Source organism: Microcebus murinus, chromosome 8 (genome assembly GCF_040939455.1).
Source record: "Microcebus murinus isolate Inina chromosome 8, M.murinus_Inina_mat1.0, whole genome shotgun sequence".
Lineage (NCBI taxonomy): Eukaryota > Metazoa > Chordata > Mammalia > Primates > Cheirogaleidae > Microcebus > Microcebus murinus.
In genome coordinates this window covers 71,123,015-71,149,909 of record NC_134111.1, presented here as the reverse complement: position 1 = coordinate 71,149,909, position 26,895 = coordinate 71,123,015, and the positions used below count along the sequence as shown (strand labels likewise).

At 41.7% G+C, this 26,895-nt stretch overlaps 1 protein-coding gene and 1 long non-coding RNA gene across 6 annotated transcripts in view; both read left to right on the top strand.

The window, feature by feature from the left end:
- The first annotated feature begins 5,154 nt into the window (after positions 1-5,154).
- ANKRD44 (ankyrin repeat domain 44) overlaps positions 5,155-26,895 on the top strand; it is a 286,791-nt gene continuing 265,050 nt past the window's right edge. For 2 of the 5 annotated variants that reach the window (XM_012776977.2, XM_012776975.2), the window contains exon 1: positions 5,155-5,391. In XM_012776977.2, the coding sequence (XP_012632431.2) occupies positions 5,365-5,391 (27 nt within the window). In that variant the 5' untranslated portion in view covers positions 5,155-5,364. The remainder of the gene's footprint in view (positions 5,392-26,895) is intronic. The other 3 variants (XM_012776976.2, XM_076005771.1, XM_012776972.2) reach the window with 3 other exon arrangements.
- LOC142872371 (uncharacterized) overlaps positions 7,535-26,895 on the top strand; it is a 44,055-nt gene continuing 24,694 nt past the window's right edge. Inside the window, exon 1 of the long non-coding RNA XR_012920594.1 lies at positions 7,535-26,895. This exon is cut by the window's right edge and continues 20,285 nt beyond it. This is a non-coding gene — a long non-coding RNA (uncharacterized LOC142872371).

Genomic DNA, 26,895 nt, shown 5'->3' with positions numbered 1-26,895 from the left:
AGGTAACTTGTGCTTCCTGGGCCTGCTCAAGCTCAGTCTCTCACGTACCATTTCCACCTGGTGAAGGACTGCTTGTGTGCATGCCCAGCCTCATGGGCTTGTGGGTCAGGGAACGCCCAGTTCATAATGGGCAGGTAAGGTTGCATAGTCACTTGATATCTCGTGGCCAATCATTCAAATTCACTTAGCAAGCAAAGTGCCATTTATCAAATGCAAAATTGTTATCTTCAGAAGAGGGCATGGCTTGTTTTAAAAACTAGGTAAGTCTACATTGTAGCTCTCCTACTCAAGATTCACCAGAGGCTCCACATAGCATCCCTATTTGCCACAGACACTTCAAGTATCATTGGATTCCTCTGGGTCACAGGTCTTGCTACAGATTCTTCTTTTTCTTTTTGTTTTTGAGACAGAGTCTCACTCTGTTGCTCGGGCTTGAGTGCCGCGGCGTCAGCCTAGCTCACAGCAACCTCAAACTCCTGTCCTCAAGCAATCCTTCTGCCTCAGCCTCTGGAGTAGCTGGGACTACAGGCACGCGCCACCATGCCCGGCTAATTTTTCTATATATTTGTAGTTGGCAAATTAATTTCTTTTTAATTTTTAGTAGAGACGGGGTCTTGCTCTTGCTTGGACTGGTTTTGAACTCCTGACCTTGAGCGATCCTCCCGCCTCAACCTCCTAGAGAGATAGGATTACAGGGTTGAGCCACTGTGCTCAGCCTCTTCTTTTTCTATCATTACTAAAAAAAAATGTCAGCCTTATGAGTTATTTAGTAAGTGGGTCAGAGCACCATGCTCTAATGTGGTATATATTGCCTCCAAAATCCAAAGAGGCCTAACAAATATTATGTCTCTTTTTTTAGTGATAGGTGATGCAAGGTGCAGCAATTTGTTTTTTACTTTGGAGGGGATATCTTGACAGCTTCCAGATCACTGGACCTCTAGAAACTTCACTAAGGTGATTAATTTTCTTGGGGTTTATAGCCCACCCTCTGGCTCACATGTGTTGTTAAGGCATCTAATCAGCTTGATGTCTTTCATAGAGTGATCAAGGTCTCTACAGATGAGATTATGGCAGAGAGGGGAAGAGTTTACATCCCACAGACAAGAATATAAAGATGCACTGTTGGCTTTGCCATATAAAACAAAATAACTTTTTATGCAAATTGGAATAGATGAAAAAGCATTTGCCATATCAATAGAAAACAGATGCATCCCAAGGGTAGCACGTATAGAACAGCAGTCACAACTGGCATTAACACCTGATTAAGTTTACAACAATTTGTCGTTATTCTCTAAGATCCATCTGCCTTCTGCATAGGCCAAGCAAGTGAGTAAACGGGGATGTGACAGCGCCACCACTCCTGCATCTTCCACATCTTTTATGGTGGTACTAATTTCTACATATCTCCATGAATGCAGTATTGCTTTTGGTTTCTTTTCTTTTCTTTTCTTTTTTTTTTTTTTTGAGACAGAGTCTCACTCTGTTGCCCGGGCTAGAGTGCTGTGGTGTCAGCCTAGCTCACAGCAACCTCAAACTCCTGGTCTCAAGCAATCCTCCTGCCTCAGCCTCCCAGGTAGCTGAGACTACAGGCACGTGCCACCATGCCCAGCTAATTTTTTTTCTATATATTTTTAGTTGGCCAATTAATTTCTTTCTATTTTCAGTAGAGACGGGGTCTCACTCTTGCTCAGGCTGGTTTCGAACTCCGGTCTCCCAGAGTGCTAGGATTATAGGCGTGAGCCACCACGCCTGGCCTTGCTTTTGGTTTTCTATTCTGGTAGCATGAGGAAATTCCAGAGTCTTTCACTTGGCTGGAACTACTACAACAGCCTTCATTTTGTGGGTCAGAGAAGTGATGTGGGGATTGTGCTAGTATTTGAGTATGTCTATTCTAATTATACATTCAAGAATTCAGGAAATAACTGTAGTTTGGGCCTGTAGAGATACTGGAGCCACAGTGAGTTATATTTGGTTGAAAATTCCATTTATCACCTGACTACTATAAATCCCCACTTTGATTGGTAGATCCAGTGGATTTTTTTGTTTTTTTTTTGATTCCCAGGAATTAGCATAAATTCAGAAGCAGTGTTGAGTGAGTGATTCCTGAAATGTCTGGGTATTTCCTTTTTTCCCCAGGTTGAGTTAGCCTAGCAAACAACATCAGGTTCCTTTGGGGGAAGCTTGAGTGAGGATTTATAGTATATATTTATGGCAATGCTGCAAGGCCCTCCTATAGGAGACCAGCTTCCATTTTTATCAAGGGGCTCTGTGTCCATGAACTGGCTTAGGTATGGGAACTTGATGGGAAGGATGGTTTCTCATTTTGATGGCTCAAGTCAGGTTTCAGGTGGCAGACACCCAAACAATTTTCCCTGTTATAAAGATCGAGGGCTATTTCAGAAGTCTGACCATTTATTTCATTCCTAGGACCACCTAGGATACTGCCAATCTCCCTATAGGCCAAGACCTTTGAGTACTACTTTGTCGCCCATGATAGTAATGTGTCCACCTTGCCTCTGCCAGTTAAACACTGCCTCTTGGCCACTGCCATCTGGGATCCCACAATTATGGAAATCAGGAAGCTATCTCAATGAAAGCAACTCCCATTATCACATCCAGCTACCACAGAGTTTTTCTGGTGTTCCCATCACTAATGTGTTTTTCAATGCCTCAGTGTAAAGACCATCATCTGGGCCCTCCAGGGGTGTGTAGTTTGGGGTTGGTTGTACAGATTACACAGGATAAAATCATTCCACCATTTCTATCTCCATAAACATTGGGATTTCTTCTTTGGATTTCTTTCTCTACATTATGCCAGGCACGTTCTGATATCTCAAACTCATGGCATATAGACCACTTCAGAGTCTGGGTTTCATTTAACCAACTAAACGAATTTAGTAACTTTCAGTGTATGGGCTAACACATTAAATCCAGACTTTCTGGCAAATGCATCCATGTCAATAAATTTAGTTCAATCATTTGCTCCTTATTGTGTCTGGAACTGAACCAAGAGGTCAATTTTCTCCAAAATCACATAACCTATGACAACACCAATCTTGATATTTGAGTTGCTAAGACTACACTTCATATTGGTTTTCATTTGTAGTTCTCTCATTCACAATACTTTTATATATAGGTGCAAGTATCTTACTGTTTTATTTTTTCTAAGAGTGTTGTGCTATACCATTTACCTATTGAAATACATATTAATTATAAATTACTTTGTTTAATTTCTCCTTTATTATACAATTAGAGTATTAGGTTGATTTTTTTTGAAATTTGTATAGATAGGTAATATTATCTATAAATTACTTTTCAGGATAGTAAGGGGAGTGTTAAAAATACTAGCTACAAAAAGGGGATGATGGTCTGATTGGGTTGAGGACTGCTCCCTCCTTTTTTAAATCTGGCGCCAAAAACTTATCTGCAGTCATGACCACGGGGAAGCAGAGTGGATCTTGAGTGAATGCTCCAAGTTAAGTCATTTGTTATCACTCTTCTGAAATATAGCTATATTTAAGTAGAGAATTCAGTTAACTTGCAAAGCCATGCAGGATGATATTGGTAAATAGACATACCAGCAAGAGCAGTGAAGAACTGCCTCATATATAGGTGCACCATAAACAATCAGTTTTGTGTTTGAGAGAGGTCTTGGAACGAATTTTTTCCCCCATGCAACACTTATAACAGAGGAGTGGAAGCCAGGAGTAAGCGTCTTTGATCTGAATCATAATCTATAGGACTAATAAAAGTATATTTGAGATTTAGCTGCTTCACCAACCAGAGTGGTTGGATGATAAATGCAAAGATGCTAAGTAAATACTACTACTGCTTTCTCTCCAGTCTCATGTGGAATCATGGGGGAGGCTCTGAACGTAGGAAGGAAGAATGCACATTCAGTTTGTGAGTGAACAGTAGAGGCAGATGTTTGGTCTTGACTCAGGAACTCTGTAGCTCTAGTTGTTCTTCAGTGCTGTTCACTGCTGCCCTGCAGGTGTGTGCTATGGCCTGCCAGGGGCACGTGGGGCTGTCTGAGGCACTTCCTCTCCCACTTGGCCTACTTAACTCCTCCTCCTCCTCCAAATCTCAACTCCCTCACTTTCTCAGGGAGGCCTGTCCTCACCCACCAGTCTGGTCTGATCTCTTTGTCAAGGGCTCCTTCAGAAGCATGTTTCCCCCTGTGATCCCTTATCTGAGTTTGTAATTACATTCATTAGCAGTATGTGGTTTATGCTGGCATCATCTGAGAGTAGGTATCTCACCTGTTTATGCTCTCTGTTTATTCCCGCGCGCAGTCAGCGCCTGGTACAAGGTAGGCACTCAGTACATAGTTGTTGAATGAATAAGCGCTCCAAATTCCAGAAATATCAACACTTACTACGATTATGAATATTACTATTGTGTTTGCATCCCATGGTCGGTGACAGCTGTCTTTCCTCTCTTGAAGAGCAGGGTAGCTTGGGATTTTGTAGAAATGAATCAGTCAGGACTGGTGAATACGCTCAAAAGCCCTTCACTGCGGTAATTTAGGACGTTTTGCTCCTCCAGTAACTCTGCTCCACCTTCACCCGCCAAAACCCACACCCAGGTGTTTGAACTTAATGGTGCGTGTGTGTGGGGGTGTGTGTTTAGCTGGAAAGGGGCTGGAGAACAATGTGCAAGGCAGGGTCGGAGTCCCTGTTCCCCAGCCCCAAATCGCTAAAGACTCACAGTGTGTGCTGGGCCTCCCCGCCTTAAACAAAGAGAGCATCACAACTGTGGTCCCTGACCGAGGTGGGGTCGTCGGAGCGCTGCAGCAGTCTGATCCCGGATTAGGGGAAGGGGAGTGACCCAGCCTCCCGGGTAAAGTTGGTGGCGTGTGAGTGGCGGCCTTTCTCGCCCCCTCGGGGTGTGTCCGCAGGGCTGGCCCGTCAGGTGCTGGCACTGCAGCCCCGGCCGGGCGGGCTGGCGGGCGCAGCGTGCAGGTGCGGGAGCGGCGGCGGTCTGGCCCACGGCGGCGCCGGGTGCGGGCGTGCGGGCGCCGGGGCCGCGGGCTGCGCGGCGCGGCTGCGGGCGGCAGGAGGCAGCGTCGGCCCGGGCGGCGCGGCCGCGAGCGAGCCAGCGCGCGGTGATGTCAGTGGCGGCCCGGCTGGCAGCAGCCGGTACTTCCTGTAGAAAGGCGGGCGGGCTCGGCCGCAAGCCCCACTAGCCAGTGTCAGCCTCTCGACGGAGGAGGCGGCGGCGGAGGAGGAGCAGGGGGAGGGCTGTCAAATTCGGGAGCCAGATTTCCCCCTTCCCTCGGCAATCCCTTCCGCTTCCCCGGCTCCCGGCGTGACATCTGCGGACGCGGGACCTGTATGTGCGTGCGCGCGAAGCAGCGGAAGAATGGCAGTGCTCAAACTCACCGACCAGGTAGGGGGCGGCGGCGCCGGCGGGCGGGACGCGCGGGCGCGGGGCGCGCGGAGCCGGCGGGGGATGGGGGCGCGCCCGCGAGCTGTTTACTCGCCGCCGAGGGGAGGAGTGTGTGCGGCCGCCGGTGCCGCGGAGAGCCGGCGGCGGCGGCTCTCCTCCCGCGGCTCTCCTCCCGCCCCGGGCCGTCGGAACTGCGCGCTGGGCGCGGGCGCGGGGCAGGACCCGGGGCGCCGGCGTGCGGTGTGCGCGCGGGGGTGCGCCGACGCGGGCCCGGCCGGGCCGGGGGAGGGGAGGCGCGGGGCTGCTCGGGCTCCTGCCCGCTGCGCAGCGTGGGCGCCGCCAGCCCGCGCCTGCCGCGGGGAGGAAGGTGGACGCAGAGGGAGAAAGGATCGCAGCCTGCGACCCCTCCCCAAGCCAGGCAGCCGCCCGGCCCAGAACGCGGCTCCCGTGGTCGGGCTGTCTTTATCCGTTTGATCTGACATCCCGACTTCCTCTTTAGCAGCCCTGAGGCCGTGTGCGTAGTGCGGGACGGGGACCCTGCACACCGCGCTCTGGGCTCTGGCCGGTGTCTGCCAGGAGGAGGTGAAGTCAGGTCGGAGGTTCCACTCACAGGCGGCGGGCTGCCGTCTGCCTGCGTCCATCAGCTTTGTTGCTTTCCTTGCTGAGACACCACGCAGGGCAGCTCTGGAGTCCTGGCTTGGAGCGGTGGGGTGGGGTGCTGAATCGGAGTGACAGTCCCCTGCTGCAGGTCTGCGGAGTGGAAACACCCCACCTTTGCGGACTCTGCTGCTCTTAGGACATTGGCACTCACAGACGCCCGTCTGAGTTGCATGACAAAACTCTTTGCAGCTCTTTACACGAAAAATGAAAACAGCCTCCCCCACTCCTCACTACCCACCCTTTTATTCATGGGTGGTAAAATGGACATAATGTTAGGATCTTGGAAGGCAGAGAAGCAGTCTTAACTTTGACACTCGGGGTCGACTGTGCCAGCCCTTGGTATTAAACATCTCAAACTTGTCGAGTGGGTTTTATCTGGTGCCTCGCTTTCTCCACTGAGTATCCAGCCAGAACATCCTACAACTTAAATGCAATCCATCACCACAATGATTTGCAACAATTTGTTCTCCTGTCTTTTAGATTCAAATTTTCAGCTTGTTTTTTCTATTTATGGTCTATTTATGGGCTTTTTTTTTTTTTGTAGGGGGGAGGAGGAATCACTGAGTTAAAACTCATGTAATTATTAAATTTAGCTGGAAGAGCAGCTGGTAATTGTGATGAATCTACTTGTTCTCATTGGTCCCAGAGCATTTAAAAGTGTTTGTAAGTTGATATTAGGATTTCCTTCACCTTTTGGTCATGTACTTTGCCAACTGTTAGACATTTGCTGATTTTAGATCATAACAGTTTCAGTGTATCTTTGTCTTGTCATCTTGGCTGGTACATGTTATTATACTTGGCTGTTAATTCCTAAATCTTTAAAATACAAAAAATGGTTCTAATGGGCATTATTGTTAACATATGTATGAAAGAATGGTACATAGAATTTCAGAGTTGTAAGGATCCTAAAGATGAACTAGCCCCTTCATTTTCTAAGTGAGGGAACAGATCTGGAGAGGTGAAGCAAGTCTTCCCCAAGGATCATGGCCCTGGGGCTTTAGAGCTGGGGCTAGCTCCTGTGTTTTGCCTTCCAGGCTCCTGGGCTCTCTGAAAGAGGTTGTGTAAGATAGCTCCATCTTCTCACTGGATGTGTTAAAAGGTCGTTACAAGAAGGCCTCCTTTCCTAAATCAAGAACAACCCTAGTGAAAAGTGTATTCCTTAGTCTTGGAAAGAAAGTTATTCTTCAGGGCTTACTAGAGTAGAGCTTTCAAAGATTTTTGCCTTTTAAAATGTTTCTACATACACCCCCTTCCATCTTTTTCTTCCCCCAATAAACTAGTATGACTATGGAGAGAAAGCCACACAACCTTCATTTGGTTCCATCTCCTGATATATACCGAAGGAGTATGTGTCAGGAGTATAGAACTGAAGAAGTTTTAAGATTCAAGAGCATCTAAAAATTGCCAGTCTATCTTGGGGCAGAGTCAGAGGGAGATTGGGTGGGGAGGTGGTCTGGGTGGGGTAGGGTGGGGTGGTGAGTGATGATTTGTAGTTTTAGGTCCAGGAAGTGTGTGGTCTTTCTTGCCTTATATAGTCTTACCTTTTCTATCTGAAACTTTCAATTCTTAGAAGTCAGCTCCCAACCTCACTGACTCACTTTAAAAACCATTTACTTAGACCCCTTCTAGAAAAGTTTTGCTCCATCATTGTAGGTAGGGAGCTCTGTGCCTTGGAGTTTGTACAGGAGTGCCTTGTTCTCCAGGAAGCTATTTGTAAAACAATCATTTCTTAGTTCCTCCCTCATCTCTTAAATGCCATATTTGTGAGGTGAATCTTGATTTTTGCTAGGAATTTTAGTTTGAGGACATATCCTTACTGTTGATAACCTGAATCACAAGTTGTCTTGGTTTGTCTTTACATGTGGCCAAGTAAGGGGTGATGATGACATTTTCTGTCCTGCTAATGCTCGGTACAGGAGCTTGCTAGGTGAGGTGTTCACCACTTCAACAGTCAATCCTGCAGTGACCTCTCAATCTTGCTAAAGAAGGAAAATGCCTTTTCCCAACTCTGTTTAGGATAGTAAAAAGAAAGAGAAAAGGAATAGGCCAGTGTGGTTTTTAGTGTTTTTTTTTTTGCTATGAAAAGGAACTAGAAGCTATTGCTACAAACAAACAAATTTGGCATTTAGCACTTCTGCATTTGTAACTGTGTTTCTTCTGTTTTCTTCTTCACAAAACATTCATCATTTTTCTTGCAGTGTTAGGGGGACCAACCATCCTGGTTTGTGCAGGCCTGATGGGTTTCCCAGCATGTGGTAAAACTGGCAACATTTCAGGCAGATTGGGAGACATTGGTCACCCTATGCAGCATAGAACACACTCAGCTATGTCGTTAATATAATAATGTAATTATTTCCTCACAGACGGACATTAAGAGGTTTATTTATATCTTTGGTAAAGTGAGATAATTTCAGGTTTGGGAAGGAAAGTTTTGTTACATACAAATGTAATGAATTTTGGCTCAAGATAGCCGTGAAACTCTTGGCAATTTGATTTAATACGGCTTTTTTTTGGGGGGGGGTGTTCTTTAATGTCATATAGTTAAGGCACTACAGTGATCTTCAAGTGTGTGATCATATCTTCAGCCTGGGTCTCTCCCTGTATTTTTTTTTTTTTTGAAAGTTATGAAAAAACTTTGAAAGGGTGGTAAGTTCTGTTGGATGTTTGAAATGTCCACTGTTCTTATCTGAATGTGCTAATGACAGCAGAGCACTAGGTCCACCTCAAAGGCTGCCTGTAGACAAACTGTTTCAGCAGGTGGCCTTTTGGAGCTTCCTGCCTGGAGGCCTTCTGGTTTCATGTCCCCTTGCCAAGTCCTAGTTCACACTTGAGTCACTCACCTCTTTGCCAAAGGCAGTGGCTGGCTGCCATGGCAGTGGCAAGAGACAAGAAATCCTTTAATTTTGAAAATGGGATTTCGGGTCCACAGTGTGGGGCTTTGGGACATGTTACATACTCTACTGGGCTGCTCTTGTTTTTCCATCACTCCCTAGAGCACTGGTCTTAGAGCAAACACTATGCTTCAGTCGTGCCTTCGGCAGAGAAGAAAGAAATAGAAAGGCTTTATTCTTTGGACCCTTTTCTGGTTGTTTTGGGACCCAGTCACGTGGTTTTGAGAGTGTACTTGAGGGCTAGTGTTCACAATAGAGACCTAATAATGGCTTACCTTTATTGTGCTCTTATTGTATGCTGGGCCCTTGGAGTGACTCATCTCTCTGAATCCACATAGCCACACTAGGAGGTAGGCGGTGATGTGATTCCTATTTTATAGGTGAGAAAACAAGAACAGGGAGACTAATTGACTTGTTCAGGGTTACACGCCCAGTAAGTGATCTAGCACAGTGTCCTAGCTGGGCAGTCTGATTGCACAGGTGGGGCTGACCACAAGGTGATACTTTTCATAGTTGAAAGGGCAGTACAGTGTTGGACTAATGGGTACCTGCTCTTACTTGCAGGGAAGCCAGTGGATGTCAGCATTCCCCATGCTCCTTCTACCTCTTGGGGCCAGACCCATTTCTGTTCAGAGTAAGGAGCTGCTCTGAGGCTTCTGCTCCCGCCTGGCTTGTGCCTGGTTTATCCTGTTAGCCTTTCCACCTCCTCACCATGGTGAATGATGTGATTTTTTTGTTTGTTTTTACATAATAAATAAATAGCAGTCACTGAAGGAAAATCAGAAAGCTAGATAAATAAAAATTGTTAAAACCATCCATAGTCTCTATACTTGGAGATAACTACTCGACATTTTGATATGTTTTCTTCTAGTCTTCTGTCTAAGCAGCCAGGTAAAATTTTTGAACTTTCTATTATAATATCAGTATCTTTCACTTGTACACATGGCTCATATGTGTGTTCTGTAGACTGATAACTTTTCCAAATAAACTCATACTTCTCTTAAAGATGTGAATGACTACTCTAGCAAGAGTCCAATACCAGCACACGTGGCCTAGCCCTGGATTGATTCACTTTTTTAATTTCAAGTTTTACTTCCTCTTTCCCCTAAACGGAGAGCAAATATAAGCTCAAAAAGACACAGTTGTTTGTACCAGAAATGGGACTGAAACATTCTTTAAAAAGAATCTTTAAATCATATAAAAAATATAAGTCATATTAAAAAACATTCTTTTTTAAGAATGTTAAAGAGAATGTTAAAGAGAATTAAAAAGAATGTTTTTTAATATGACTTATATTTTTTATATGATTTATATTTCAACAAGATAATGTGAATTTTTATAGTCTACTAAAGTATAGAAGATATACTTTAGTATACATAAAATACATGTGTATGTGTGTGTGTATAATATATATAAAAAAGATTGGCCCAAACAGTGTTCCCTGAGGTCCTTTTAAAGACTGTTTGGGCTTGTATCATTTGAAAGCCCCTTTGTATGTGAAAACTACTGGTGCCTGGTTCAGTGTTTTTTTCCTGACATACCATGCAGTCAAACAAACATTTACAAATGTTTGTAGATGATTAGGAATTACATAGAATTAGGATGACCACAACATTTTTATTCAAACCGGACACTTTTGAGAATGATAGGGGGTACTCTTTAATATTAAGCGGGGAAACAGATGTGAACCAGGACTGTCCCGGGCAAACCTGTATGTATGGTCACATCACAAAGATTATGTTTGCTTTCACCTCAGGCTTGACAGTGACAGTGGTCTAGTTTAACTAGCAGACCAGTCCCTCTGTTTTGAGTCAGGTCTACACTGGAGCAGGTTTTACAAAGATTGTTTCATGACCTGGTGCAAGACCAGAGTTGGCAAATGGCTTCCATCTCACACATGGGTTCTGATCAGTTAGCTGGTCAAGGGGTGGCAGGAGGTCTCTGGTAGAGGCATTCTGACTCTTGCAGTTGAGGATGCAGGAAAGTGTGATGATTGATTATCGGTGTTTGCTGTGGGCATAAGACAAGGAAGAGAGGGCAAATGTTGTGCATTAGCCAACCCTTGGCAAGTTAAATTATCCTGTGGGCTCCAGGCTCCTCTTTGTAAAATGAAGATGTTGGACTGGATGTCTTTACAGTGCCTCAGCTCTGCTCTCTCCCTTCCATGACTCCATCCCTCTGATAGGGATGAGTGCTCTTACACGGTTTGTGTTATAGTCTTTCTTAAAAGTTTGGCTATGGGGGTATATTTGCAGATGAGCTCTAATGTGGCTCTCCAGATAACAAAGTCAAACAGTTAACTTCAGGTCAAGAAGAGGGTTTTAACCTGCGTCACGGACTTAGGAACTGATTCCCATTCTTTTCCCTAGTTCAATTTATAGATAGTCCAAAATTATCCATTTAATAGGTTACCCATCTTATAGAATATCCCAATGACCCTTTGCCAATACTTATTTGGCTCTGGCTGCTTTCAGGGGTTGGAAGAGAAGGTGTTTGCTCTTATCAGTGTTCATGTTTGTAAAAAAGTTGATAACCCAAGAGGTTAAAATTAACGATTTATGAATCTAGTTTTTAATTATAATATTCATCATTTTCAAGAATCACTTGCCTCCTATTTTGAAAACTGAAAACTTGTTTAGAACTCTATTAATTGAGCTACTCTTATAAGAAGTATATAGTCCACCTTTGGGCTGTTTCAGGCTTTACCAAGCCAATGCTTGCTTGTATTTCTTGGTTTTCATGTGCCTAGAGTCCCCTCAGTCCCACCTCAGTGAATTGTAAACATCCCAGGATAACTTTCTAAGGTATCTTTATGACTACAAGACAATTTTTCCCTAAGGGAGCTTCCAGACCTCCCAGTAAAATTAGGGAGATTTGTAGAAACATATTTTTGAGACCTAGACATGGAAATTTAATTATATTGTAACCATCTCTAAAAGTTTCAACATTAAATTGCTTTTGTTTGCTTTAGTTTATTTAAAAAATAACACTATTCCCTGGTGGTCTAGTAGTTAGGATTCGTTAAAAAAAAATATATATATATATATATAAAAATAACACTAGATTGAGAATCAGAAGACCTGGATCCTACTCATGGTTCTAATAGTTGTCTGGCTTTGGGTAAGTCCTGGCCTTTGTTTCTTTGTCTGTAAAATGAGAGTGGGTAGAGAATCTTCCAAATTCTTTCAAACTCTAAGATTCTAAGAAAACTCCCCACATGTCTCAGTGTCAGTCTCTTCTCAACTCGTGGGATCTTGTTTCAGAAAGTATCTACCTTCCATGAACTTCTGATTTCCCCACACCATCTTCATGGTGGTGGCAGCTCCCAAGTTTCCCAGGTCTGATAAACACATGTTGAGTTCTGCCTCAGGGTCAGAGGTCCTTTATCCAGGAAGGTTGTCTTCTGGGATCTCCAGGAGCCTGGTTGTGGGGACACAGAACCCCCGGGGATGTTCTCAGTCTGGTCCTTTGAGAATCCTCTTGAACTTCTTTCAGGGCCAGGGGAACAATCCACATAGACCCTGAGGTCGACTCTTTTGAGCTGTGGTAAGCTGGGACCACCTTAACCTTCCTCACAGGTGCTGCTTTAGCAAATACCCTGGGTTCTCCCAGGCAAAATCCTGGGCATTTCATTGAATGCCGCAATAATACCTGGGTCTAACAAGTTCCTTTCTCAACTGTTAGCCCAGAGTTGAACGCAGTTGACATGGTCACAGACTTCCTCAGGAAGCCTCTATGTACAGATATGGTTAGCTTCTGTGAGGAGACTTGCTTTGGTATCTAAGATTGGCAAGATGAGAAGGAGGATAGAAAAGTGAGCACAGGAGAAGAGTAAACACAGAAAACCAGGCAGCAGTTCAGGTCAATTGGGACAAATCAACCAAACAATTGTTGTTAAACAATGGCCTCCAAATGTGAGTGGGGCCTGTACCCCAGGGATGAGCAAGATGGTTTATTGTCACTCCTCTGCTCAAAACCCTCACACAGAATGAAAGCTAAGGTAATTGGAGTGACCTATTAGTCCCCCTCCACTCAGTCCCTCAACTTATCTCTTCTTGTCCCCTCATGGGCTCCTCTGCCCCAGCCATACTAGCCTCCTCCCTGTTGAGGTGCATACCAGCTACACCCCTGCCTCAGGCCCCCTGCTGTTCCCACTGCCTGTGCACCTCTTCTCTGGATGTCTGCATAGCTCACCTTTACCTCTTTGAGGTCCTTTCTCAGATCTTCTCAGGGAGTCCCTTTCTGGCAGCTGTGTTTAAAATGCCCAACCTACATTTCCTGTCCACCTTTTAAAATTTTTCTCCACGGTACCTATCCCTCCTACCATATATTTTCTCTCTTCCCCCCATTTTAAAAATAAACACTTGTGTATAGGAGAGATACAAGTAACAGGGCAAAGATTATTATGTTAGCTTGATTCTTTCACTGCCGTATTTTCAACACCTACAATAGGGTAAGGCACATAGTAAATGCCCGATAAATATTTGTTAAGTGAATGAAGTAAATATGCTTATGTGTGTGAATATATGTACCTGTTCCAATGTTTTTTACTCATGAAATGCTCAAACAAAAAAAATTAGAAACACTTCTGTAAACAGCTTCCATCTGCATACTGGGATAGTACATTTCCATTTAAGCCAAACTAAGAGAAAGTTTTCTGCCCTATCAAAAGATAAAAGATTATGCATTATCTTCTTTTCTGGTTATATTTCCCCTCTTTTAAAACTTTTAAACCCCTCTTTTGGTTGTGGGGATTGTTAGTGCTGTAGTTCATTATGAGCAAGTTCCATGTTTTCACATGGAACTTGTAGGTGAAGGATCAGGATGACACTAGGGGAAGGGAAATATTGACCCTAAATATTGTGGAAGTGGGTCTCCTATGTATTCATAGGAGTGTTTAATGAGCTTCATCTACGTGGCAATGACTCTGCGGGGCTCTCTGCTCTCCCTCTTTCCACAAAGGGTAAGGACAGGTAAGAACAGGTATCAAAAAATCGTTAGACACCTGGACATAGACAATAATCATGCTTTATGTGATTTAATTCTAACATTTCAGTGAGAGCGGTTCTCATTATTTCATTCTCAAAATGAGGGAAATGAGAACAGAGAGATTAAGTAACTTTATTCAGGGTCACATGGCTCTGGGAGTCACATCTGGGCAAGCTTGACTCCAAGGGGCAGAGTTTTAGCCATTATGCTCTGTCTTCCTGAAGTAGGTGTAGTGTCATGAGGGGTCCTTGCCCCTGGGGAGCTTATGGTCTAGTTGGTAGAGAGGTGATATGGAATGCCTTGTACATGAACGGCCCTCATCAAATGTTTATTGAATATCTGCTGCATATGAAACAGCTATTGGTCTAGGTGTAGTGCAGGTTTAGAATATGCTTGGGGGTACTGCTTAGGGTCCACAGGAGTCCAGAGATGGGGGAGTCAGCAAGAGGGCTTCAGGAAGCTGGAGGGAGTCCAGTTGATACTTGAGAAAGGGAATGATTTAGAGATGAGGGGGGAAGGCAGCCCAGTGATGGGCCGTGTACCTGCCAGGTAACCTGGGAACTAAATTTACTGACTCATAGGGTTCATGTTAGTAGGATGAAGAGGTAAGGAAAGAAATATCCAACATCCAAATTGGATTGGAGAGGTGTTTGTATATTAACAAATCTTTCTCACTTGAGTTCTTCTCATAGCTACTACATATCTTTTCCTGGAAAGGTGAATTAATGAATTTGTGCCTGGGCAAGATTCATGGTTTCCAGACACCATCTTTTACAAATTAATTTGTGCCTACCTCTTTTTCCCAAAAGTATAAAAGCATAAAGTGGGACTTGCCTTATGGGTCCTTCTGTCTCCACGATACTCCTTGCTTGAAGAGAACGTTGGGTACGTTACTTGCCATGGCAATATTCTGTGGACAGATGTGTGTTCTGGAGCAGCAAGGACTTTAGTTAGAGCTTGGATGGATTTTGTGGTGCAGGACATTGATGGTCTGGAGAGGCTTGTTTTCAACCTACATACTTATTAAATAAAAAATTTACACTCTATGGGACACTTATAGAAAAATAACACCATTTCTTTAAAAAATCAATTGCAAGAGAAAAAAAAGACGGAGAGGAAATATTATATAAATACATAGATTAAAAGACAATTAAGATACATGCAAATTAATTGCAGTGAATAAATTTGCATTTTGATTTAAACAAAAATCCCCATTCTTCTGTGGGAAAATTGGGGAAATTTGCATACTGACTGGATATTTGATGATTTAAAGTGTGAATATGATATTGTGGTTATGTTTAAAAAGAGAGTCCTCTTACAAAACAAGAAACAAAACCACAACAGTTTTAGCATGGGCACCTAACAATTTAAGTGACTCACTCTTTTTGGAAACTATTTCTCTTTTCTTTTTACTTCTTCCTGCTCCCTTCGTGCCCCTCCAAAGCCCTCCAGTCTCACTTGACAGAATGTCTTCAGTAATGTTGTTAGACTCTTTTTTGATTGTTTGTCAAAAAAGCACACGATTCTGCTAGTTTTGCTACCCAAAGAAATGTTTCTGAGCTAGTTGTGAGGGCTACACATCTATCAAATTAATTTAATTGGCTTTATAACTCAAATCAGACATTTGAACATCTGTCTTAGAATCCCATCTTGTGTGTTTTTAGAAAGACCTGGATTTGGCTTGTCCTTGTGAAATATTTCAGTGTAAGATATTTTGAAGGGAATTTAGATATTAGAGTTGCCAAAAGTCACTTTGTTACATTGACTTTTAACTATGTTTCTGTTTAAACTGTGTAAAGAATCAAACAGTTACAAGGTCTCAGTTGTAATGACCCTGGCCAGCCCGCTTCTCTTCTTACCTGCACAGGAAGTGGGTGTTGGTTATTGCCATCAGTGGTGTCAGCCTTGCTTTAGACATGCTGAAATAGCTTCCTTTATTTCTGCAAGTGTGAAAATCCTTCCATATCCTCCTTAATGGAGTCCAGATTTAAGAATAGGCCATAAGCTTAAGAAATAGTCAACTGGGACTTGAGTCAATGATATTGTCCTGAGTAATTTATAAGCCAAATGACCAAGATTTTAGGTACTTTGGAGCTTCAGTGTAATTATGTCTTGGGGCCATAAGGTGAATGTAACATTTAGTTGCTAATGCTCCTTTTCTTAGCAGCCAAGAGGAAACAATCTTCTTTTAAGGAGTTCTGCTTTTTATATTTTAGCAAAAAGTCTAATATAGTAAAGTTTCGGGGTAATTGTATTATTGTATATATAATATTTTAAAATATTGTGGTATCTTACTGAACAATTTCCAAAAATATTCCGTGTGGCGGTGTAACTAAGACAATACTGAAGTTGATGTGTACAGAATCTGTGCTATAAGCATGGCTCTGCTCCTAATTAGCAGTGTCAGTCTTCTCGTGACACGACTTCCCTTGACTGTAAAATGGGTATAATAATACTTGCTTTATGGGGAAGTTGTGACAATCAAGTGGGACAAGTCTTTGTATAGCAAGTGGCCTTTAGCTGGCACTGAAAAAATAGTCCCTGAATCTTGGGCTGGTTCCTCATTTGTCAAATTAAAGATATCAGTTTTCTAGGGTCAATTTCAGCTCTATGAAAATATGATTTTAGTTAGTTTTTGTTTTAAATTTATGACCTTTCATCTGATATTCTTTCTCTCTAACTTAAACAACATTGGAAAAGAGAGTTTCTGTTTGTTTCCTTTTTTTGTGTGAAGTCTCCCTACTTAGGTTTGAATCGTAGCATTTTGGTTCTTACAACTTTAGGAAATGCATTTTTCTTTCATTTTGGTTTTTATCAAATTAATTGACTTAGTTTATTTGACTGAAGAATCTTATGTTTAGGTAGATCTAGGAGGATTAAATGTGTTCAAGAGATTCTGAGGAGTTTGCAGTTCTTGATCTAAGTTGTTAAAAAAGAACTTTGAAAATTACTTATAAGAATGCTACTTCCTCTTCACAGAAGTATAAAATTGTCTTTTTGAGGAAGTGTGTAATAACAAAATTGTAGATAGAGCAATCTTCATAAAAATCATCATGGCAGAATGTCTGAAAAACATTACTGTAAAATTTTAAATCTTGAATGAAGATGTAACAGGGTAGAAATCGACAAACTTGTCTGAAAAAATATAATTAAAAAAAGTTAGATGAAGGATACAGTGTAAAAAGTTACTTTAATTTGGGTTTTTTCTTTTAAGACTACAGAATGCTATTTAAATAACAGGTAAATTAAATGTCATTGGATATGTGCGTGTATTTTAATTCTAAAAGTGCATTTCAGTCAGAGATTGTACTCAGCAGAAGTATAGAGCAAAATACAAAGGGTCACAGGAAAGTGAAAATGAGAATCGATACCAAAAAAAGGTAGAATAAAGAAAGAAAAATAGGAGAAAAACATTTAAAAAGAGAGAGAAGGAATTAGGGGTGGGAAGGAGGTTGACTATGTTAGTTTCTTTTTTTTTTTAGACAGAGTCTTACTCTGTTGCCCAGGCTAGAGTGCCGTGGCATCAGCCTAGCTCACAGCAACCTCAAACTCCTGGGCTCAAGTGATCCTTCTGCCTCAGCCTCCCGAGTAGCTGGGACTACAGGCATGTGCCACCATGCCTGGCTAAGTTTTTCTATATGTTTTTAGTTGGCCAATTAATTTCTTTCTATTTTTAGTAGATTTGGGGTCTTGCTCTTGCTCAGGCTGATTTCGAACTCCTGACTTTGAGCGATCCTCCAGCCTCGGCCTCCCAGAGTGCTAGGATTACAGGTGTGAGCCGCCGTGCCCCGCCGTGACTATGTTAGTTTCTGAAATTAGTGTTAGAGATGCTCTTGGACTTGAAGCTAAATTGGTCTTCCCCTGCTATACTCTGCTCTTTGAAATAATTAACATTGATCATTGCTCTTTAGCCACATTGATACTTATTTCTTGGAGTTCTAGGATTGGAATACCAACGTGGAGGTTATTACTTAAGCTGCAAAAGAAATGATCAGAGTTGTGTAGCTCAGAAGGCTGGAAAGAATCAGGCTGATGGGTTCTGGCTGAAACAGAACCTTCAGAGTGAGTGCGGTAATCAGCAGATAATAGATTATTTTTACACAGTGGAAATGCAGGTATTGGGAGCTCCTAGGACTAGTAACTATTTTCTTGTGACACCTCTGGTTCTAAGGACCCCATGGCCTGTCCTGGTGAGTTGAACTCAAGAGGGACATTTCTTCATCATTCCTTTACCTTTTCAAGATCAGCCTTTCCAGAAACTGAATAGTACTTTTCTTAACTCCATTCCTGCCACAAATTGGCTATGAGACCCTGGCCAGGCATTCCACCTCTCTGAGCCTCAGTTTCCTCTAAGAAAGGAGGATGTTGGTTTAGATTATCTTGCAGCTGCTCCAGCCTTCCATAGCTCTAAACCAGGGCTTGGCAGACTACTATCCACAGGCCAAATCAGGCCTGCCATCTGCGTTTAAATAGCCTATGAGCTAATAGTTTTTACGTTATTAAATGGTTGAAAAGGATAAAAAATAGTATTTTGGAACAATAAAAATTAAGTAAAATTCAAATTTCTTTGTCCATAAATACAGTTGTATTGGAACACAGCCTTCCTCATTTGTTTATGTGGCTGCCACAACGGCAGAGTTGAGTAGTTGTGGCAGGGACTGTAGGGTCAGCAAAGCTGAAAACATTTACTCTCTGGCCCTTTATAGAAAAAATTTGCTAATCTCTGCTCTAACCGAAGGGCAGACTTGGGATCATACTCTTCAGAAATTGAATGCTACACTCTTAGAGTCTTAGCATTACCTAAGTTGCACTTTGATCTAGATTTAATTAGATTAAGATGGGAATTCTTGCTTTTATTATTTTCTCCAGGAGAAAGTAGAAGCTTAGTTAGCTTTTTTTGTATGTTTTTAATTAAAAAAAAAATCCTCTTTAAAACAATTGTTTGTGCTTAGACTTTTTTCTCCCTCTAGGAATCACTGTAGAGAAGGAAACCATATGTTTATATTTTAAATCACTTGCCTTTTAAATTGGATTTTTAGACACCAGATGTGGACTCAGAAACAGTTGATATGTACTTTTGATGCACTCAAAGATCCAACATGTGGGGAGGAGCTATTTCTTTTTATATTTGAGTACAGTAATCTTAGTATTTTCTATTTCCCATGTAGAGACTCTAGATTAATATGGGACTGGAAATGGCTTTAATTTTACAGAAAGCCAATTTTAAGTAAATACATTTTAAAGGTACAATTATTACAAATGGAAATTGTCAAATTAAAAATAAATATTGATACTGTCTACTTGTCTAATGTTTTCCATTATTCTAGAAGGTTCTCTTTGAAGCTAAATCTGGTAATTTCTAGTTTCTGTGAGTTATAAGTTTGTGTGTGTGGTTTCCAGTGTTCATTTCATTATAAGTTTGTGTGTGTGGTTTCCAGTGTTCATTTCATTATAATTATAAAGAGAATCTCTCTCCTGCTCTTGTACTTACAGGGTCATTTGAGTTATTATAAAACTCCTTCTAGGCCCGGAGTTCCCTTTGATCTTGGAAGAAGATGTGCACCTTGAACTGGTTAGCGAGGCCAGAATGAAGGTTAATCAACACATGTTATCTTTCATCTAAAAGTTACCTTTATTTTTCTCTTCTGATCCTTCAGAGAGAATGAATTAAGACTGAAGATACTTGCTTACAAAGAAGATTTATAAAGAAATGAATGTATACCTTTAGAAAACATTGAGAATGATTCAATACCTAATCTCTGGGGACCTCCAACATTGTTTGAATGATACTATAAATTGTCTGGAAGAGACAGGAGGCAAACTAGAGCCCCATTTTCCATAGGGAAAAACTGAGGCCAGCAGTTGTTACTTAGTGAAGGTAGAGCTGATTCTTAGTGAAGGTAGAGCTCTTGTTTTTTCTGGCTCAGATTGAGGTGCATTTCATTTGCCTGTCCTGTTCTTAAACAGCACTTATGAAATCACGTGTCATTTCTACTGTTATATTTAGGATACAGCCTGTAACACCGTATAAACACCCTGTGATAGAAGACTGAAGGCTGCCGCCTGGGTAATTATTATGTGGTTCTAGTGTTATATCATCTGCATTATCCAGATTAGAATGTATCACCCACTTCTCAGCTGGTCTAGAAGAGGGAGCCCATTGTGTACAAGGCCAAAAGGATATTGCCTCATTGTTCCCCTTTGGGTGAAGATCTTTGTGATACACACAAGACTGTGGCACTTCATTCTTCTTTGAAAACACTTGTAAACTGGTAATAGTCTGAAATACTAGGGCTTTCCCACGCCCTCACTCCCCAAATACCTCCATAATGTGCTTTGTCTTCCTGTTTGTTTTTTTTTTTTAGAATTTTGTGAGAAGTATCTGGAATTGGCCATCTGAAGGGAATATTTGTCACAGAACTGCCTAAGCTTTAGATGCATCTAAATGCAGATGTGTTTAATGAGCACTTTCATTTTCCTTCTTACAAGGAAGGGGGAGAGTCTCTTCACTGAGCCTCTCACTTCTGGTTTCAGTCCCTTTTTAGCATCTTGATGAGTATGTGACTTGGGAAGTTTGGAGCTAAGCCATTCATCTGCTCTTCACTTCTGGGGGAAGTTGTTTGCACCCCAACTTGTCAGCACACTGGGCTCTGGCTAGCCCGGTAGTAGATTAGCAGTATCTGTTGAATGAATGGACGATCTAGTGCCAGTCTCTGTGGCTCTGTTTTCCCCTTCTCCACCAGTTTTCTTAGTTCCTTTATTTACCTTCTTTTCTTCCTCCTGGGATCATTACTATGAAGAGAGGAAGGACAGGAAGTGATTAATTTTTCATCATGTAAATAGCCCTAGTAAACAGATTGGTGGTAGAAAATATTGTCAAATTTTTTTGGTGGATTTTTTATCTTGGTGCCTTGTTAACTCATATAATCCAGAATTTGTGGTTGATGGCTTAGTGTGTCATGACATGAACAGATCTGGGACAGCCTTCCCCCTAACCCTGCCCCCGCCCAGTCAAGGAAATAGTACAGGAAGAAATGTTTTGCTCATCATTTTTTATATTCTGAGGATTTTAGACAGGCTTTAACTGGGACAGCTCTTTACAGACTTGCACAGGACGTCGCTGTTAACATGGGTTGTAAGTATCTAGCTTAGTAGGGCCGCCAAAGGAGGCAGAGCTGGCCGCCAAATGCTCACCAGCAGCTCACTGCAACATGTTTTACCCCAACTCCCACCTCCAAATGATTTTTAAAAACTGTGTATCCCCCTGCACATTTTTTAGGTTGATATCTGAAGTTTTTCATCATAAAGTTAGACAGATACAAAGGATGTAATTCCAGACATAATGTAAATATTGACTTTTAAAATGAAAACATCATATCGATGTTTAAAATGTATTGAATGGAATTTAAACACTATTCTGGTTTTTTTTTTTTTTTTTCCCTTGGATACAGAGTCTTGCTTTGTCACCTGGGGTAGAGTGTAGTGGCATCATGATAGCTCACTGTAACCTCAAACTCCTGGGCTCAAGTGATTTTGCATCAGCCTCCTGACTATAGGCACATGCCACCATGACCTGCTAATTTTTCTATTTTCAGTAGAGACAGGGTCACTCTCTTGCTCAGGCTGGTCGTGAACTCCTGAGTTTAAGCAATCTTCTTGCCTCAGCCTCCCAGAGTAGTAGAATTATGAACTCGAGCCACCGCTGTTGGCCCACTATTGTGATTTGATGTGCCCCATCATCACTTAAAAAATACATGAACAAGCACTTTTTTGACAGTTGGAAATTTTACAACTTTTCTCCTTGAACTTATGCTTTCACTCTACTTTCTTATGCAGACTTTCATCCAAATGCAATATTTAAAAAAAATGGATTATTCTGTGATACTTTGCAATAAACATATGACCCTAGGGTGCTAAGAGTTAAATACATTTTTAGATTGAGTTTATCTTTATTAATGATTATTAAGAATTCATCAAACCATAATTTATTATAAAATTTGATAAATTATCAATAAAACATACAAAGGAAAGCATTTTTATTTGAAATGCATTTCTTGATCTCCTGATGGGTGTTCTTTCTTTTTTACAAAAATTAGTTGTGTATTTGTGGAGAACATAGCTTATTGCTGGAATGACACAGGGGGTTTTAACTAAAGGAAGTGCTCCTGACTTTGAGTCTCCCAATCAGTCCTTTCTTTGGCACCAGGACCTTTCACACCTTGGGGGGCGGGTCCCTTGGTCAGAATCAGAATGAGTGAGAGGCACATCTGCCTTTCAAGTGTGAGGAGGAAGATATGAGGGAAGTGTGTAAAAAGCAGCAGTGTGACCCCCCCCCCCAACCACAGGCAGGTGCATTTCAGAAGTGTACGTGTGGAAGCTGAGGCGCTGGAGTATGACTCCCACAAAATAGCCTGTGCTTCAGACCTCTGAGAAAGTCTTTGTGTGCTCCAATGGTACACGGCCCCCAGCATGGGAACCCTGGAAGAACCCTGGATGTCACCATGGGGGGTGACCTCCATTTCCACGTCCCTCGGAGTCCTATCGGTTGGCCAGGTGTGAGTCACCAGGTCACCTCACATGTGAACAACAGACACATTAGGCAACTCTCATAGGCACTATAGCTCACTTTTGAAAGCCTGTATTTGCAATTTGGAAAAACCAGGCTAATAGATGGTAAAACTGTAACTTTTGAAGGTAAGGTCCAGAGAGAAAATGTAATAGGTCTTTATGTTCTCACTTTTAAAATATTTTAAATTAATAAACCCAAATAACGCTTCTTTCATGATCTCTGTGTTTCTGTAGGGCAGTTCCAGTGAGTAGATACTTGATGAAAGTCAGTTTTGTATGTATGAAAGTTTGGGCAACTTATCTCTCTAACATTTGCAACTTTATTTGATGCTCATGGAGAATCCCTCTCGTATGGGTGGAATGATGTCTCTGTGGTTACCTCCTTATATTCTACTCTCTGTAGCTGATTGAATAAGAGTAGGATGTAAGTAATGGTGTTTCTCACTAGATTTTAAAATGTGATTAGAATACAAGAGTATTAGAAAGCTAATTTCTCATATTTAAAGGCACAGATCCTACTTGCATAACTGATTTTTGGGCAAATGCCAAATTTTTGGGTTTGAGGGGGTACATATGACAGCTGCTTTGGTTTGTTGATTGCTGAATTAGCTAACAAGTCCCCTGGTATCCTAAATTGAAAATAGATATTGTATACCAGCAATTATTTTACAGAGAACTGGGGTGAAATATCTAGATGTAAATTTCACAGTTGTATGTATAGGTTGGATGGATTTGTCTTGCGTTTTTGTGTAGTGTTCAACAGCATTAAAAATGGTTCTTCAGAGAGAGAGCCCTGATGTCTGATGACTACTGTTGTTGGTTCCTCTCTTGCTCATCTCTAGACCAAACAGAAACACACAGCTTCTCTGCCAAGTATTCTGCGGCGTTACAAGGCAGGCTGTACCGCACGGTGGCTTTTCCTTACACTTTTCCTTTTCGGGCTGCAGCAGAATTAACCTCTTCCTTAACTATTTTATCCATTGTTTTCATTTGGAGGATATATATTAATACCACTATATTATTTAGGACATCTAGAAGGTATACTTTTTTTAAAAATAGACTTTATTTTTTGGAGCAATTTTAGATTCATAGCAAAGTTGAACAGAAAGTACAGAGAGTTCTCATATACCTCCTGTCCCCCCAACTCGACGTCCCCCATTACCAACATCCCCGCCCCCGTGGTGCCTTTGTTACAATTGATGAACCCACACTGACACATCACGATCACCCGAAGACCATAGTTTACATTAGGGTTCCCTCTTGGGGGTGTATATTCTACGGGTTTTGACAAATGTATAATGACATGTATCTACCATTGTAGTATCACACAAAGTATTTTCACTGCCCTGAAAATCCTCTATGCTCTGCCTACTCATCCCTCCCTAACCCCTGGCAACCACTGATCCTTTATCTGTCTCCATAGATTTGTCTTTTGCAGAATGTCATGTAATTGGATAGATTCTTTAAAAATGGGGACATAATAGGATAAAAGAATTTCAAAACTTTAAGGGATCTTAGAGATTTTTCCATTCTGTGGTCTTTTCATGCTCACCTAAGTTACATATTTTTCAACAGTTTGAATAGAAACCAACTTGTTCAGTTTCGTAAGCAAAAAAGCATTTTGCACTTAAAAAAGTTAAGTTAGTAATCCTGGGAGAAGTAAAGAGAAGCATTTAAAAACAATCAAGGTGGCGGAAGTAGAAAGAAATTCTTTCTGTCCTTAGGTACTCCTTAAAGAATTTTAAAGCCAACTTTGTTTGCTATTTTGATAGCATTTAGGGAGATCTTTGGATTAAATGAAATCATATTGCTTTCAAATTGAGACAGATAATATTAAGTAGAAATGTGCTAAATTTTCTTGCAAGGTGGGACTAGAATCCACTGAGGGAAACGATGTTTGGAAAGGATAATATGCCTTAACAGTGTCATGGAGGACCCTTGTAGAGCAGCAAATGACTACATTGGCCAACCAACTGCAATGGCCAAATGGAAGTGCTTTCTTCCTTGTGCCAAACTGGCCAGCTAGTATCTTTATAAATTGGGTGGTACCACTATCAAACTCACCCAGAGTTATCTCTGGGGCTCAGGCATTTTGTGTGGGAGATGGAGTGGATGGTTGAATTACTACTATTGGCACTCAGTGATAGAACTGGAAGGCTTGATTTTGTCAGAGGATTCCCAGAGGTTACCACACTGAAATCTGTTCTTTTTTTTCAGAATCTGACATTATATCATTTTATTGATCTCTTTAAGCTCTGTACAGGTTCTTTGTCAGCAACAGTGGGGTTTTGAGTGTTCTTTCCTTTTTATTTTTCTGCAATCTGTTCAACCAAGGTTCATTTTGCAAAAACTTGTGACAGGGGGCATGCCTGAGACTAACAAACAGGCCAAGTCTTTAGGGCTGTGACACTTGGCTGTTAATAGCTTAAGAGGCTCTTGGTTATAGAAGTAAGTCATAAAGCCACAAAAGGGTTTAGCTTCTTGAGAAAGTAAAAATCTACTTACATGTTTATGAGAAAATAGAGAGAGTCATTACTCTATTAGAGCCAAGCATTAAAGCCTCAACTTCAACTAGAATGTTTCCCATAGTTTGGCAAGTTGCTTTTTAACCCGTGGCCTCCCACACTTGGAACCTGTTTTCTCTAGTTGCTCCATCACAGGCGGGCCGCTGTGTATGAATTAGAACCCAGAAGGGGAGCAGGTGGGAGCCAGGTGCCACAGGTTGCTTTTTATGGCATCTGACATGTTCCATTGACTAACTCTTGGCTGCCATGGCCCCAGCCATGTTCCTGCAGTGGGAGGGTTTGTGGAGCTCATTGATGGGCATTTCACAATGTGGCTCACCATGGCTGTAGGCCTCATATAACCTAAACTCCACGACTTTTCATTTCTTCCTGCAGAATGTGTTGTAGATGGGCTGAGAGATTTGACTAGAGACTAGTGGGTGATACTCAAATTTGCTTAAAGGGTGAATCCCTTAGGGAGCCTTCGACATTCATGTTGTTCAGAGTGCCACAAAATTAGGATATCACAGTTTCTGTCACATGGAAGTGGCCTTGCTTAACTAGCAGGAAATATATTTCTATTGTAAGTAGTGAAGGTCTTCATATCTTAAAATGTGACATTTAAAAATTTTTTGAGGAATCATATTTCTAAAATTTTATTTATATACAGTTTATATAGTATTTATGTGTGTGTGTGTGTGTGTGTGTGTATGTATTTGTGTGTGTATATTGTTTGACTGTATGTTACCTTAAGTCCTTGTTTGGCCATATGGTGGTAGGCACAAAGGTTTGGAGAAATTAATGGAAGCGTCAACTTAAAGAAGAGTATATGTTACATATATGTATGTTTTTTCCTTCTGAGAATTGGCAAAAGGTCTCCATTGTTTGATTTTCATGGTGAGGCAACTTGGACCTAGTCCTGAATATCTTGAAGGATGATAGTTGGAAACATTTGGAACCAAAATGTAGGGAAAACCCAGAGAAATCTTGTTATCCTGCCAGAGGCCTGAGTGACCCTTATTCATTCATTCTCTTTCAAGGTTTTTTTGCAAATGCTTTCACTACAGTGAGTTTAATCTATTTCTGTTGTTAGGTCTAGATGTCTGTCCATCTTTGGAGGTACTTTGGGAAATGATTGTATATCAAATGAACATGTTATATGCCTGTTCACAGGATGTCTCATGCTTTATTTTCTCTAGAAAAAAATGTAGACATTTCAGGCTGGGCGAGGTGGCTCACGCCTGTAATCCTAGCACTCTGGGAGGCCGAGGCGGGCGGATTGCCCATGGTCAGGAGTTCGAAACCAGCCTGAGCAAGAGTGAGACCCCGTCTCTACTAAAAAAAAAAAAAAGAAAGAAATTAATTGGCCAACTAAAAATATATAGAAAAAATTAGCCGGGCATGGTGGTGCATGCCTGTAGTCCCAGCAACTCAGGAGGCTGAGGCAGGAGGATCGCTTGAGGCCAGGAGTTTGAGGTTGCTGTGAGCTAGGCTGATGCCACGGCACTCTAGCCCAGGCAACACAGTGAGACTCTGTCTCAAAAAAAAAAAAAAAAAAGCAGACATTTCAATATTATAAATTCTTTGAAAGGAATTTTCCCCCCTAAAAGGCTTTAGCTTACCCATACCCTTCAATCTGGCAAAGAGACAATGTCCTGGACCTTTTTCATTTTCTTCTTGGCAAAATGAGAGTCATTTAGCTTAACTAAAACTGGAAAACCATTGTCAGCCCTTGTATAAGGCATCACTTCCAGGTAATTTACATCACATTTCTTTTTTTGAGCCTGGTAATTTCCAAAGCCAGCAATGGGGAGTAAAGTACCTCTTGAATCTATCAGCAGATATGTTTGGAAAATGAGGAAATGATGTTGCTAACTGTATTTTGGCAGATA